Source organism: Panthera uncia, chromosome B1, assembly GCF_023721935.1.
Source record: "Panthera uncia isolate 11264 chromosome B1, Puncia_PCG_1.0, whole genome shotgun sequence".
NCBI classification, from domain to species: domain Eukaryota; kingdom Metazoa; phylum Chordata; class Mammalia; order Carnivora; family Felidae; genus Panthera; species Panthera uncia.
The window spans coordinates 44,204,139-44,220,631 of NC_064811.1; the positions used below are offsets into that span (position 1 = coordinate 44,204,139).

A 16,493-nucleotide genomic window follows, 5' to 3' on the forward strand; every position below is an offset into this window, starting at 1 on the left:
ACAGCATTCAGAAAGATTTAGGAAATGCTTCTCTTTTAGGAGCCTGATATACTAGATGATGAACACTGTGAAGATTTTATTTCTATTTTATTATTTTTTAAGTTTATTTATTCATTTTGAGAGAGAGAATTCCAAGCAGGTTCTGCATGCTGTCAGTGCAGAACCTGACATCGGACTCCATCTCACAAACTGTGAGATCATGACCTGAGCTGAAACCAAGAGTTAGACACCCAGATGCCCCAGAATTTGATTTTTAAATACTTGACATTTTGCTTTTATATATAGGTAAGCTTTCTTCACCAGAAATATTTTGCAATAATTCTGTTTACCTACAAACATGATAAAAACCCAACTTTTGACTATAGTGTCTTGTCTTGATTTAACAAACAAAAAGATTTCAGTTTCCAGTCAGCATGTAAGAAGCTCAGAAGCCACCATTCCATTCTAACAATGAGTGAAAAGCTAAACACACTGACAAATCAAAAACTCTTCTAGGATCCATTAGAGAGATGAGGATACAGGGCAAATTGCTGCCCTTGAGATTGGAGAAACCGGTATGAGAATACAGAGAATAATAATTTATTGGAGCAGAGACTCATCAGTGGAAACTACCTGTGAGAACCAGTGCCAGGGTAGGAAAACCAGAACTATAACTGACAAATTGCTGGAGGCTCAGATGGACTGAGAGTTAAAAATTCAGGGTATCCAGTCATAGTGGGGTCCCTACAATTTTGTGACATTTATCTCCAGGAGCTTGATGAGATTCCCAAAGCAAATATCAGAGAAAAATCTCCCAGTGCTTCCAGCGGAGGGAAAAAGGAACCACTTTAAAATGTAACAAAACACTCTATTTTTATGAATAAGGCCTGCCCTCAAGGGAAACCAGCTAACCAGACCCTAACCTCTGGAGTATTATCAAACCATAACCTCAGGAAGAGACATACCCAACTCCAGCCCATTCTAGCCATCTTGTCCCACATAAACAAAGAAAAAAACAAAGACACACATGTGAAATTCACAGTCCAGAGGCACAAGCTCACTAAAAGACTGAGACCAATCATAGGACTATAGAACACTTCTCCTCCCCCCGCCCCCAACTCACCACCACATCATTAAAGGTCTGTTTATAGCAGTTTCTTTTAATTCATTATGCCTGCATATCAAGGAAAAATTACAACACATACTATAAGGCAAAAAATACAGAAGAGACATCAACCATATTCAGCATCAGAACCACACTCAGATATGGCAGAGATGTTGAGATTATCAGAACAGGAATTTAAAACAATTATGATTAATGTGATTAATGTGCTAAGAGTACTAATAGCATACAAAATCAGATTGGCTACATAAGCAGAGATGAAAATTAAGAACCAACGAGAAATCCTAGAGATTAAAACAAAAACAACTACTGTAACTGAAATGAAGAATGTCTTTGAAGAGCTTATAAGTAGACTAGACACAGCTGAGCAAAGAATCTCTTGAGTTTGAGGATATTTCAGTAGAAACCTCCAAAAATGAAAAGAAAAAAAAAAGACAAAGAAAAAAACAGAATATCCAGGTACTGTAGGAAAACTACAGAAGATGTAAAATGCATGTAATGGGAGTACCTGAAGGAGAAAAAAAAGAAAAAAAAAAAGAAGAAACATTTGAAACAATAATGACCATGAGGATTTCCCGAATTAATGTTAGACAACAAACCACAGATCCCAGAAGCTCAAAGAACATAAATGCAAAAAAACACAAAAAAAAAACAGCAAGAAAACAAAACTTACACATAGGCATATCATTTTTAAACTGCAGAGAATTAAAGATAAGAAAAAAATTCTGAAAAAAGCCAGAGGAGTAAAAATCCACCTTACCTATAGCTGAACAAAGATAAAAATTACATCCAACTTCTCCTCAGAAACCATGCAAGTAAGAAGAGAGTGAAGTGACTATTTAAAGTGTTGAGAGGAAAAACACACCAACCTAGAATTCTGTACTCTGTGAAATTATCCTTCTAAAGTAAAGGAGAAAGACTTTCTCAGATGAATAAAAATCAAGGGAATTTGTTGCCAGTAGACCTGCCTTGCAAGAAATGTTAAAAGAAATTCTTTAGGGATGCCTGGGTGGCTCAGTAAGTTGAGTGTCCCACTCTTGATTTCAGCTGAGGTCATGATCTCACGGTCAACTCTCTACAAAGATATCACAAGTAATATGTATGCACTTAACCACAGTGTATCAAAATCCATGAGGCAAAAACTTACAGAATTTCAAGGAAAACAATAGATGAATCTAGTATTATAGTTGGAAACTTCAAAACCCTCTATCAGAAATAGACAGATCCAGCAGACAGAAAACCAATGAGGACACAGTTGATATAATGGATATCTTTTTGAAAAAAAATTTTTTTTGATCTTTATTTATTTTTGAGAGAGAGACAGAGTGTGAGCAGGGAAGGAACAGAGAGAGAAGGACACACGGAATCCAAAGCAGGCTCCAGCCCTGAGCTGTCAGCACAGAGCTGGACGCCGGGCTCGAACTCACAAACTGTGAGATCATGACCTGAGCCGAAGTCAGGCCCTCAACAAACTGAGCCACCTAGGTGCCCCAATATAATGGATATCTTTAGACTACTTCATCCAACAAAAGCAGCATACACATTCTTCTCAAGCTCACATGGAATATTCACCAAGGTAAACCACATTGTGGGCCATAAGCCACGCTTTAACAAACTTAAAAAAAATAAAAACCTTACAATATCTAGTGTCAGATCACAACAGAATTAAGCTAGAAATCAGTAATAGGAAGATAGCTGGAAAATCCCCCAAATACTTGGAGATTAAACAACACACTTCTAAATAACACATGGGTCAAAGAAGAATTCTCAAGAGAAATTTTAAAGTACTTTAAATGAAAATGAAAAAACAAATTATCAAAACTAGTGGGATGCAGCAAAAGTAGTACTTGGAGTTTTATTGCATTGGATGTATATATTAGAAAAGAAGAAAGATCTAACGTCAATCATCTAAGTGTAAAATGCAAAACTATAAAACTCCTGGGCAAGGGAAACAAAAGCAAAAATGAACTATTGGGACCTCATCAAAATAAAAAGCTTCTGCACAGTGAAGGAAACAATCAGCAAAACTACAAGGCAACTGACAGAATGGGAGAAGATATTTGCAAACGACATATCAAATAAAAGGTTAGTATCCAAAATCTATAAACAATTTACCAAACTCAACACCCAAAGAAACAAATAATCCAGTGAAGAAATGGGCAAAAGACAGGAATAGACACTTCTCCAAAGAAGACATCCAGATGGCCAACCGACACATGAAAAAATGCTCAACATCACTCATCATCAGGGAAATACAAATCAAAACCACAATGAGATACCACCTCACACCTGTCAGAATGGCTAACATTGACAACTCAGGCAACAACAGATGTTGGCGAGGATGCGGAGAAAGAGGATCTCTTTTGCACTGCTGGTGGGAATGCAAGCTGGTGTAGCCACTCTGGAAAACAGTATGGAGGTTCCTCAAAAAATTAAAAATAGAACTACCCTACAACCCAGCAATGCACTACTAGGTATTTATCCAAGGGATACAGGTATGCTATTTCAAAGGGACACATGCACCCCCATGTTTATAGCAACACTATCAACAATAGCCAAAGTATGGAAAGAGCCCAAATGTCCATCGATGGATGAATGGATAAAGAAGAGGTGGTATATATATACAATGGAGTATTACTCGGCAATCAAAAAGAATGAAATCTTGTCATTTGCAACTATGTGGATGGAACTAGAGGGTATTATGCTAAGTGAAATTAGTCAGTAAAAGACAAATATCATATGACTTCACTCATATGAGAACTTTAAGACACAGAACAAATGAACATAAGGGAAGGGAAGCAAAAATAATATAAAAAATTTACAGGGAGAAGGACAAAACATAAGAGACTCTTAATTATGGAGAACAAACAGAGGGTTACTGGAGGGGTTGTGGGAGGGGGGATGGGCTAAATGGGTAAGGGGCATTAAGGAATCTACTCCTGAAATCATTGTTGCACTATATGCTAACTAACTTGGATGTAAATTAAAAACTAAATAAATTATTTTAAAAAACCACACACACACACACACACACACACACACACACACACACACAAACACACACATACACACACACACACACTATAAAACTCCTAGAAAATAACATAGGAGAAAACCTAGATGACCTTGGGTATGGTGATGAGTTTTCAGATACAATACCAAAGGCACAATCCATGAAAAAAAAGAATTGATAAGCTGGACTTCCTTAAAATTAAAGCTTTCTGCTTTGCCAGCAACACTATCAAGACAAGCCACAGACTGGGAGAAAATATTTGCAAAATAAATATCTGATAAAGGACTCTTATCCAAAATATATAAAGAACTCTTAAGACCAAACAATAACAACACAAACAACCCAACTGAAAAATGGGCCAAAGACCCAACTGAAAAATGGGCCAAAGACCTAAACAGACACTTTGCCAAAAAAGATTTACAGATGGCAAATTAGCATATGAAAAGATGCTGCACGTCATACGTCATAAGGGAAATGCAAGTTAGAACACCTGTCAGAATGGCCAAAATCCAGACCAGTGCCACCACTAAATGCTGGTGGGGATGTGGAGTAACAGGAAATCTCACTTATTGTTGGTGGGAATACAAAATGGTACAGCCATTTTGGAAGACAGTTTGAGAGTGTTAAATATATTCTTACCACATGATTACACTCCTTGGCATCTACCCAAAGGAGGTGAGAATTTATGTTCCCACAAATACTTTCGTATGGATGTTTATACCAGCTTTTTTCACAATTACCAAAACTTGGAAGCAACCAAAATGTCCTTCAGTAGATGAATGGATGAATAAACTATGATACATCCAGACAATGGAATATTAATCAGTGCTAAAAGGAAATGAGCTATCTAGTTATGAAAAGACACTGAGGAAACTTAAATGCATATTACTAAGTGAAAGATGATAATCTGAAAGGACTACATACTGTATGATTCCAACCAAATGACATTCTGGAAAAAGCAAAACTGTGGAGACAGTAAGATCAGTGGTTGCCAGGGGCTAGATGGGTGGGGGAAGAATGAAAGGGTGGAGAGCACAGAGGACTTTTAGGACAGTGAAACTGTGTGTGATACTATAATGATGAATACATGTATTATACACCTGTCCAAACTCATGGAATACACAACAGCAAGAATCAAGTCTAATATAAACTATGGACTTTGGGTGATAACGATGTGTCAATGTAGGTTTGTCGATGGAAACAAAATGTCCCACTCTGGTGGGGGATATTGATAATGAGGGAGGTTATGAGTGAATGGGGGATATACAGGGATTCTCTCTATGTTCTGCTCAACTTTTCTGTGAACCTAAAACTGCTTTAAAAATAGTCTATATCACTCTTACAGAAAGATGAAGAGGACCAACATGATACTGGTGGAGGAATTTACTCCCTCGCCTCGGGAACTGAAGGGAGAGAGCTCCCAGTAGTCAAAACAACAAGGGAGAAGGGAGAGATGCTAAAATTGCTCAAGCGCCTAAAACCAAAACAGAATCAGCATATCACAAGGAGCTTTCACATTTCCAGGTGACCCAAAGCCAAGACCTGATGGACCCTTTCCCAGGAGTGTGCCTGGGTCCTAAAGCAAGGCTGCTCCTTCCCCTAAACAGAGACCTCCCACACACCAGGCTGTGTTCACCCACCTGATCCATCAGAGGGTCAGTGTGGTCAGTGGATTGGAGCCAGGGGATTCCCCTCCTTCGCTGGATTTTCTACACCTTCACATGCTGGACACAGCGGTCAGCTTCTGCCTATTGATTTCTCCAATCTAAAGAATATTGGAATTACTAGAACATACCAGGAAGTATGGGACTTTCTTTCTCATCACATTAGCAATGATTTGGATTTGGGTTTCCTCCCATTAGCAGTGATTAAGAGACTAACCTTTCACTTAAACTGAATTTTCATCAACCTACTTTTCCCTGCATAGTATTTTGTAAATATTTATATGTTAAACTTAAGTTAACTATTTGTGTTAAAATATTGCATTAAAGTTGTAAATACATACAAGTAGCAATAAAAACTTTTAGTAGTCAAAAATAATAGGCTATATTAAAAAAAACTAAGAATATGTACTATGAATCTATTTATTTAAAAATTTTTAATGTTTATTTATTTTTGAGAGATACAGAGAGACAGAGCATGAGCAGGGGAGGGGCAGAGAGAGAGGGAGACACAGAATCCGAAGCAGGCTCCAGGCTCTGAGCTGTCAGCACAGAGCCAGATGTGGGGCTTGAACTCAAACCACAAGATCATAACCTGAGCCAGAGTCAGACACTTAACCGACTGAGCCACCCAGGCACCCCCATACTCTGAATTTAAAAAAGAAGATTTGAAAAAAGGATTTGTTATGCAAATCCTTCCTTTTAAAATTTGGAATCTGTGGCAAAATAAAAAAAACAAATTTGGTGAAGATGATTAGCCTCTTTGAATGTTAGCATATATCTAAGTTTGGGGTTGAAATGGAATGCACTTGAACTTAGGCATACATGTGCAAAATGTTAATTGCCCTCTGAGAGATGAGACATTAGAGTGTGATACTTTAAGGTCTCTGGTTTTCTCAGCTTCAGAGTTACAGAATAATGTTGAACAGTATCATATCACAACAGCCACTTGGGTATCTAATGTCAGTCAGATCTTTTGTCTGGCCTATGAAGGTTCATCACTCAATGATTCAAGATTGTCAGAAACCCTGGATTTCAGCCTCTGCCCTAAAGACTGCCATGTACTGGTCTTTGGACAGATTCCTTAATGATATTCTGTCTTACTTGGTCTTCACTCTGGAAAAGGATCAAATCAAATGCAGACTTCTTCCAGCCCTAAACTCTGATTCCATCTCTTCCTTATGTTTTCTAAGGTAGCTGAGGGCAGATAGTTCCTGGATACTTATTTCAAAGGTGATGCCAACCACCATATGGAATGATAACTCTGTTCTTCTCTGTTCAGCCTTGTTTTCCTCACATTCTAATTTTAGTTTCTGTATTTTTTTAAAGTAATCTCTACACCCAATGTGGGGCTTGAACTCATGAACACAAGATCAAGAGTTGCATAATCCTCTGATTGAGCCAGCCAGGCACCACTAGTTTCTGCATTTTGGCAGTAAGTGATATGACTGGAGTTTTTCCCTCAGGGAAAAGCTATTGAGTGCCAGCATGGTGGTGGCTGCTTGAGTATGATTAAAGCAGGGACTTGGGATGCTCTCAGGCTAATGAAGGAGGTACATGTCACATGGGTTTCTAATGAATTGGCATTCAGCCAAGATGGGTTTGTGTGTTGTCAAAGATGCTGCCTGGCTGTCAGTCTTCCCAACAGGCCTCACAGGTGGCATGGATTACCTTGGAGTAATGTCTGTTGCCAGCCTTCCAGGCCCAGAAACTGTTAAGTGTAGTTAGCACAATAAGAGTAGAATCTGTCTTTTCATTTATTCATTTAGTCAACATTTATTGAGCACCAGCTATGTGCCAGAACTCTTGCAGTTAAAAATGATGGAAATTCAACTTAAATTTGTATGTCAAAAAAGGGCACTATTATCTGGGCATGGGCAGATTCAAGGGCTCAAAGATAACAAGGCTGTCTCTCCATCTCTTGGTCCTGCTAACCTCTGCAGTAAAACCTTGGATTGTGAGTAACTTGTTCTGCGAGTGTTCGACAAGACAAGCAAAAGCATTTCTAAAAAATGTTAACTTGATAAATGAGCAATGCCTTGCAATACAAGTAATACGTGACGCTGAATGTCACATGATCACAACTGAACTAATGGTTCTTCAAATTCGCTGTGATATACAAGTGCTTTGGATTACAAGCATGCTTTTGGAACAAATTATGCTCTCAAACCAAGGTTTTATTGTATTTGGCTTCACTCAGATTCCCTCTGCAAGGAACTGCTCTCAACACCAAGCCTTCAACATTCATGTAGCTTATGATCCCAGAGTAAAAGTAATCCTCTATTTTATTCCTTCTTTCTTTTGAGAGAAAGCCAGCTTGAGTGGGGGAGGGGTAGAAAGGGGGAGAGAGAGAATCCCAAGCAGGCTCCAAGTTGTCAGCATGGAGCCCAATCTGGGGCTCAAACTCAAACCTTGAGTTCATGATCTGAGCCAAAGTCAGACACTTAGCCAACTGACCCACCCAGGGGCCCCATGAATTCTCTCTTTCCAAGCAACCATTCAGCAAATCTCATGGAGGGACAGGATTGGCTCTGCTGGGCTCACATATTGATCTCTGAACCAATCTCTGTGGCCAAATTGCCCAGACCTGGTGGGGGGAGCAGGACTAGCCCCCTCAAACCATATGGAATGAGTTCCCCACAGAAAGGACAAGTTCTACTTTTAGAAGAGGGAAGGGTTGCTAGGCAGGAAAACAAAAGTAATGATAGGTATTCATAGCCATTCACTGTGCTTAGCACAGGGCATACACCAGCCACCAGGATAGATAATGTCCCTGTCATTAAGGAGCTTATATTCTAGCTGGGGAGCCACACACACAAATTTAAAAAGCAGTTGAAATAATTATAAATTGTGTTGAAGCAAGGATCTGAGATAGAAAATAATGGCAGAAAATAAAATTACTGTGGGCTGGAAAGACCTGAGTGGGTGATATTTAAGCCAAGACCTAAAGAATGGAAAAGAGCCAGCATGTGAAGTGAGGGAGAAGTGGGCTCCAGGCAGTAGGGACAGGTGTAGAAACATGCTGAAATGGGAGAGTTTGACATGTTAGAGAAGAATAGGGAGGCTGGAATGTAGACAGCAAGGGCGGAGGAGCCCATAGACTGGAGAGAGAGGCAAGGACAAAAATTCTGGGGCATCTTATGATGCAAAGCTTCAGATTTATTCTAAACATTGAGGTGCATGTATCCCTTCGAATTAGTATTTTTGTATCCCTTGGGTAAATAGTAGTGCAATTGCTGGATTGGAGGATAGTTCTATTTTTCACTTTTTGAGGAAACTCCATAGGTTTTCCAGAGTGGCTGCACAATTTTGTAGTCCCACCAAGAGTGTAAGAAGGTTCCCCTTTCTCCAGATCCTCACTTGAGGTTTATTCTAAATAGTTTGGAGTGTCGTAATTGTCATTACACCAGTTTGAGGGCTGATGGTGGCCTGGACTGGCATTGGTGAGATGTACTGGCAAAGGAGATAAAAAGAAAAGGATGAATTAAAAACACATTTGAAGAATGAACTGGAGTTGCTGATGCCCTGTGGGTAGAGAGGGAGATGAGGGAAAGAGAGAATCCAGATCAATTCCTAAATTTCTCCCTAGAAAGACAGAAGTCATTTTCATGAGATTGGTTTATAAAATTAGAATGCCAATATATAATTGCGATGTGGACCAGAATCCATTCTGTGTGATCCTAATCCCTACCAGTGAGCAAAATCCCTGGAAAGCCGGTCCTGTCAGAAAGTTGCCTGGTGAGGCATGATCTATTGATACAGAGTGATGTCATGTCAGAGATCCATCTTGAGAGGGCCTGAAGAACTAGCTGTATGTAATATTTGCAGTCTTTGGAGTTGGAACCTCTCCCCTCTGCAATTTTTGAATAGGCATAACCACTAAGATAGGATATTTGAAGACATTCCATTTAGTGGTAGACTAGTACTGTTTTGGGGTGCCTCTTTAAGGCAAATTTACATAACTCTTGCCTGATTGTTCATGTATTGAGTTAAAACTCTCTGATAGCTTTATTTCTCCTTTCCCCAATTTTTTGAGATATACTTCTTGAATTTCCATACAGTACTGCACATGTCTATATCATGTCTAAGGGAGAGAGATTTCCTGATTGAGGTATGCCACTCTCTTCTTGTTCCAATCTAGATGATATCCACAATCCAAAATGTTTCTCTTTTAACTTTTTGACCTGTGAGGCAAAGTATATCCAAGGAATACCAAGTAGTGTACAAAAAATATACTTGGGATTGAGAGATGTCCAAAGATCACTTACCTCTAAAAATCTCTTAGCTTAAAAATGGTAAAAAAGAGAAAGGGGGTTGCCAAAAACAGGGTTATAAAATTTTTGGTATATTGTGTTTAAAAGATACCACATTTAACAAATTAATGTTAACACGCACACGCATACCACACTTAAACTTGTGCTGTTCACAAGCTAATACAGGATTTATAAAAAACGATTTATAGTACACTTCAGTAGACAGTGTGCCCTATAACGAGACACAAGATGTAGATGAATATAATCTCTTTTAATCCTGTGTTTGTGACTTGTACACGTGTAGAACTTCACGTGAAGGCAAATTTAAAAATCTAAATTTGAGATTTCTCCTGAATATTAAGTTTGGACCAAATGACATATTGGTCTCACCCATCTCCCACACCCACATTATGATTGTTGTGCATTTACTAGACACTGATGGAAATCAATCTTAGAGATCGAGGGCCTTAGACTATTACTCCTCCCAGCGTGATTAGGGAACAAAGGCCTAAGGAGAACCGGCGCCAGAGAACCTCTGAACCGAAAAGGGACCCGGCTCTGCTGCCTGAGCGTTGCTGTAACTACACTGAAAGCTGGTATGTTCGGCCTCAAGGCCTCGGCAAGTAACACAGAGCTACCGAGAGCGCTCGGGAGTCCTCGCCGGTAACACCGGGAACTGCGGCTCAGGACCTCGCGGGTTTCTCTCGGCCGGCTAGCGCGCGCAGGTGGGCTCCTGGAGCAGGCGCGTCCCCTTGGCAACCGGAGAACTTGCCGGGAGGGCCCCAGGGCGGGGCTGGCCGGGCGCTGGGCGGACTGGGGCGGGGCTTGGGCACCGCCCACCCCAGGTCCCTCGGGTCGCGCAGAAGACAAACAGCGCGCCTGTGTCCGGTCGAGAGGGTGGGCGCCAATGGAGAACCAAGAACATTCAGGCTCATCAGCGTTTTCGGATGGGCATGACACGACAGAAGTAGCCGTTCCCCGCGAAGCCCATCCGAAGCCCTTTGTAGTCAGGCTCCTCGACGTGCACAAGCTTGAGGAGCCGGAGGAACCCGAAGAACCCGAAGAACCCGAGGAACCCGAGGAGCCGGAGAAACCCGAGGAGCAGGAGGAACCCGAGGAGCAGGAGGAACCGGGGGAGGCCAACGGGCAGACCACGCGAGACCGGGGCATTGAATTTTATGGGTCCGAGGAGACATCTGAACCCTACGAGCCCCCCGAACTCTATGAGCCCCAAGAGCCCCACGAACCCTACGAGCCCCACGAACTCTATGAGCCCCAAGAGCCCCACGAAGCCTACGAGCCCCATGCACTGCGCAATCACAGTAAACGCCTGGGATCCCGTAAGCCCCGGGGGCCCTTTGCTTCCCGAGAGACCCACAAGCCCCACAAAGCCGAGTTGCTTCCCAGCGCCGCCGTAGTGACCGCCCCTTCTCTGGTGACCAGATTCCCGCCACGGATTCCGCTATCTTGCCTGAGCGGTAGGTGCTGGGGCCCTTCCAGAGACACTGAGCAACCCAGCCCTATGTAGAACTCGGGGTTCTAATGTGGATGTTTGCATGCAAGAGCTCACCTGTTTTAAAGGAAGGTAATTTTTGTGTCGTTTACCTGCTGCTTTGCAGTCATCTGATGAGTAATTGAGACTCTGGTAAAGAGAAACGGAATCTCTTCACTCTCTCCCTCTCTTCACCTGATGACTTCCTAGCCTTGGTTATTCATTGTAACTTCTCTTTGAAGCCCTTAATTCTCCACTACAGTTAGTAACTGCATTTTCTCTGGGTTGCCACTTCAAACATTACTTCTATTATAGCACTTAAGATTTTGTGCTACATCGTTATCTTTCTCCCCAATTAAAGGATGGCATCCTTGAAGGGAGGATGGCATCCTTGAAGGGAGGATATTTTTGTCAGTGTTTGGCACATGGTGGTACTCAATAAATGCTAGCTATTACATGGTTAAAGTTGTAGTAACAAAATACTCCAGAGGAATTTAAAATGTACATTTACTAAATGCTTATAGTCCTCACCAAGTTCACAAAGTGGCAGAGCTGACGGATCTTGGGTATAAACATCCCTTGCTCTAACCCCATTGATTCACTTATGACCTCTCCTTGATGACCCCACCCAAAACAGTTCTTTGTCCAAACTGGGCTTCCAGTCCCTCAGCTGACCACTTTTACTCTCATGTTCTCCTAGACTCCTCTTTATCAGCTTCCATTCTATGGTCTATCAGGGGCTCACCTATTTCCCCACTCCATTTACTCTTTGGCTATCTACCATACTTCTCCTGGCAAAACCCCAACCCAGGTTAAACTTAACCATCCACCCTCTGCGTACACCTGAGCAGCTGACTTTTGCTGTACAAAATCACACAATCATATAATTGCTTTTATTTCAACATGACCACAAATCTTAGTCAATCATTTGATACTTCTAGCAATCCCACTTTATTCACTAGTAAGTTAGTTCTCCTAGTCTCTGAGAAGGTGACTAACTGTCCTCTTTACCTTCCTCCAAATGTTATACTTTTGGCCTCCAAACAGGTGAAGACTGCCTTACACTTAATTGAGCAAATAGAAGCAATCAGTCATGAGCTCTCTTATTTCTTTTTTTATTTTTACCACTAATCTATTGCCTTGCCCAAATTTATACTTATAGATTCTTTTTCCATATTTCAGAGAAGAAATGTGCGTTTTTCTATGAAAAGCAAAGTCTTCCATTTGTGGTTTGGATTCCACTCTTGTCTCCTGAAGATCTTTGTTCTTGCCACAATCACCCCTGTCTCCTACAGAATTAATTTCTCCATTTCTAATGAATCAGTCCCACGAATGCTCACATATACTCTATAAACATACACTCTAGAACCTTTCATCTTAAAAAAAAAAAAACCCTTGACCCCATGTCCTCTTCAGACCCCTCCTTTTCCCCCCATTGCCATCATTTTTCTGTTCTTCACTGCAAAACTTGTCCAAAAAGTTGTCTATACTCACTGACTCCATTTCTCCACCCATTATTCTCTCCTCAACCCACCTAGTTAGGCTTCTTTTCCCTCCACTCCAGTGAAACTGCTCTAATTTACTGGCTTTCTCTCCACTGCCAACCTTATCATGCATGAAATTTCAGTATTCACATGGATTATTCACTTGGCTTCTCAGTTCTTTGACCTCGCTATGGTTTTTTTTTTAATTTTTTTAACACTTACTTATTTTTGAGACAGAGAGAGACAGAGCATGAACGAGGGAGGGTCAGAGAGAGGGAGACACAGAATCCGAAGCAGGCTCCAGGCCCTGAGCTGTCAGCACAGAGCCCGACGCGGGGCTCAAACTCACGAACTGCGAGATCATGACCTGAGCCGAAGTTGGATGCCCAACCGACTGAGCCACCCAGGCGCCCCTGACCTCCTCACTTTGAATGATGGTGTCCTTCATCCCATCTTAGGCACCCACTCCTCTAGTCTTTGTAATGTCAATTGCTGTGCCATTTCCAAAATTTCCTTATTAAGCACTCTAATCTCTAACCATATCATATCTTTCCAGCTCACTCTTCCTCCTTGTACCCCCCATCAATTCTTCAACTTCAAAAGGTCCTCTAACCTATTGATGCTATTAACCATTCACTACCTTTTGTATATATATCACTACCTTTTGTCCTCTGTCTCCCTTTACTTAACTTGATAGTCCATGGTCCACCAGTGGAATCACTCCTTTGCAAATATCCTTACCTCCCTTGCTTCTCCTTCTGTCGTTCTTGCCCAGTTCAGTCCAGTTCTTGCCTGCACTTGAAAACCAATGACAAGAGAAAAACAACTATCCTCACTGATTTTAAATTAATGACCTTGAAATTCAAATGGGCTCTCAACGCAAACGCACTACATTTCCCCTGTCAATCTATTTTCCAGCATGGAATCTACCAAACTCCCAGCATCTGTACATATATATACTCTACCTTTTCTCCTGTTAAAAATGGATAAACTGTCCTTATTCCTATTAAAGGCCATTCTCTCAACCTGTATGTTGGATCGCATCTTATCTAACTTTAAGCTCTTTGCTCCTAAAATTAGCCCCTCTTCTCTCCTGCATCATTTTATTCTCTCTACTGGGTCATGCAGCACATGAACATGCATCAATAACTCCTGTCTAAAAAAAAAAAAACAAACTCCCTTAACCCCATGTTGAGGAAAAATTCCTCAAAAACAGTAGTTGTCTATAAGTCATCATCTCCATATACTCTCTTCTCATTCTCTTGAGAACCCACTTAAATGTTCATCTCCTCTATTTGGCTGAAGTTGCTTTTGTTGAGGTCATAATGACCTCTGCCTTGCCAGAATCAATGGTTAATTCTTTATCCTCATCTTATTAATTTGACACATTCACTCCCTCTTTCTTGGAAGTCTTTATTTGTCTTCATTGTCATCCTACCTCATCAATTGTTCCTGACTCAGTTTTCTTTCCTAGATCCTCCTTCTCTTTCCAGCCTCTAGGTTCCCTGGGTTATGTCATCAGTTCCATGGCTTTAATTGTATGCTGGTAACTTCTCAAATTTCTCCCTTGAGCTCCCAAGTTTTATAACCATTGTCTATTTAATATCTGTACCTGAATATCTAGTAGGCATGTAAAATTGAACGTGTCCATGACTGAGCTCTTACTTGCACACTCAAGCTTGTTCTTTCTTTATCGTTCCCCTTTTCAGCAAATGGTACCATCACTCATTCATCCAGGTGCTAGGATAAGAAACCTTGGAGTCATTCTTGACACCTGTTTTTCTCTTACACTCAGCCTCCAAACCCATTTGCAAACCCCAATTTTAAGATATATCATAACTGACCATTTATTAACATCTAAAGCTTCCACCTTTGTAAGCCACTCTCATCTCTTGCTTGGTCTACCACAGTAGCTTTCAGCTTACTCTTGCTTCCACTCTGGTCCTATCCTGCCTGCCCCCCCCCCCCCCCCCCCCCCCCCCCAGTTTATTGTTCATATAGTAATCACAGATCTTTAGAACATAAATTATATGCAGCTCTTCTGCTTTCACCTCTCCAGAGGGGGGGTTCTCATCTCACTTAGTTTGTAATCTAAAGTCCTTAGCAGGCCTGCAAGGTCCCACATGATCTGGACCCTGCCTGCCTCCGCAACCAAATGTCCCACCACTCTCCACACCATCTCTAGTCTCAAGCCACGTGGGCCTCCTTGCTCCCATCTCATGGTCATTTCATTTGGCTTTTTCCTCTGAACTTGCATTGGAGGCACTGGATTTGAAGGTGAAGGAAGAAGGGTTGGAGAAATAGTAATTTTTTTTTTTGGCTCAGTCAAACTGGATGCTATTTTATAAAATAAGTATGCCACCCTTGCTATATAATCCTGCCTGTGGCTTCCTGTTGCTCTTAGCATAAACCAAACCTTTGCAAGGGTCTCTAGAGTTCCATGGGTCCCCTAACCTCACCTTCTTCTGTTCTTCCTCCTCCTTACTCTGCCCCAGTCATACCGGCTTCTTTTCTGTTCTCTAAAAGGCCAATCCCATACCTGCTCTGGCCTCAGAATCTATATTTGTGGTTTTGTCTCCCAAGATACTGTGTTTCAGAATTTTGTCTCATGATTAATTCCTATTCAGATCCCAGTCCACATTTTTATTTTATTTTGTTTTGGTTGGGTTTTTTCTTTTTCTTAAAAATTTTTTTCAGCCGAGTTTATATTTAAATTCCAATTTGTTATGGAGCACCTAGCTGGCTCAGTCAGTGGAGCGTGCAACTCTTGATCTCCAGGTTGTGAGTTCAAACCCCACACTGGATGTAGAGATTACTTAAAAGGTTTTCCTTAAAAATCTTAAAAAAAAAAAATTCCAGTTAGTTAACAAAGTGAAATATTAGTTTCAGGTGTAGAATTTAGTGATTCAACACTTACATCACCTGGTGCTTATCACAAGGGCACTCCTTAATCCCCATTACCTATTTAACCCATCCTCCCACCCACCTCCCCTCTGGTCACCATCAGTTTGTTCTCTATAGTTAAGAGTCTGGTTCTTGGTTTTTCCTCATGTTTGTTTGTTATGTTTCTTAAATTCCACATATGAGTGAAATCATATGGTATTTGTCTTTCTCTGCCAGTCCACATTTAAAAGGTGAGAAAGCCTAGCTCTTAGAGGGCTTTCCCTGTCCATGATGCCTAAAGTAGCCCGCTCTGAACTAGTGTGATGATGAGACTCTCAAAAGTTCTCAGACTCTGCTTTAGAAAATAAATACTGTTTTAAAACTCCCAATCTTCTCAATTGCTTTCTAGATTTTCCTTGTTAAAAATTCTAAGTCTTTACATCAATTCCCTTAGTAAAGCTAAATAAGCATCCAGCATATTTGCATAATATTTACATAAAATAGCGTAAATATTAGGCAATATTTAGCCAACATGTCACCATGCTTCTGTTCACTCAATAAGATTTCTTCCTCCAACAAACATTTGGGGTACATGAGTGACTCAA

At 40.9% G+C, this 16,493-nt stretch overlaps 1 protein-coding gene across 4 annotated transcripts in view; it reads left to right on the plus strand.

Moving 5' to 3' along the window:
* Positions 1–10,827: 10,827 nt before the first annotated feature.
* THEGL (theg spermatid protein like) overlaps positions 10,828–16,493 on the plus strand; it is a 49,701-nt gene continuing 44,035 nt past the window's right edge. For 3 of the 4 annotated variants that reach the window (XM_049630520.1, XM_049630523.1, XM_049630524.1), the window contains exon 1: positions 10,829–11,507. In XM_049630520.1, the coding sequence (XP_049486477.1) occupies positions 10,937–11,507 (571 nt within the window). In that variant the 5' untranslated portion in view covers positions 10,829–10,936. Of the gene's footprint in view, positions 11,508–16,493 lie in introns of all 4 variants that reach the window. The other variant, XM_049630522.1, reaches the window with a different exon arrangement.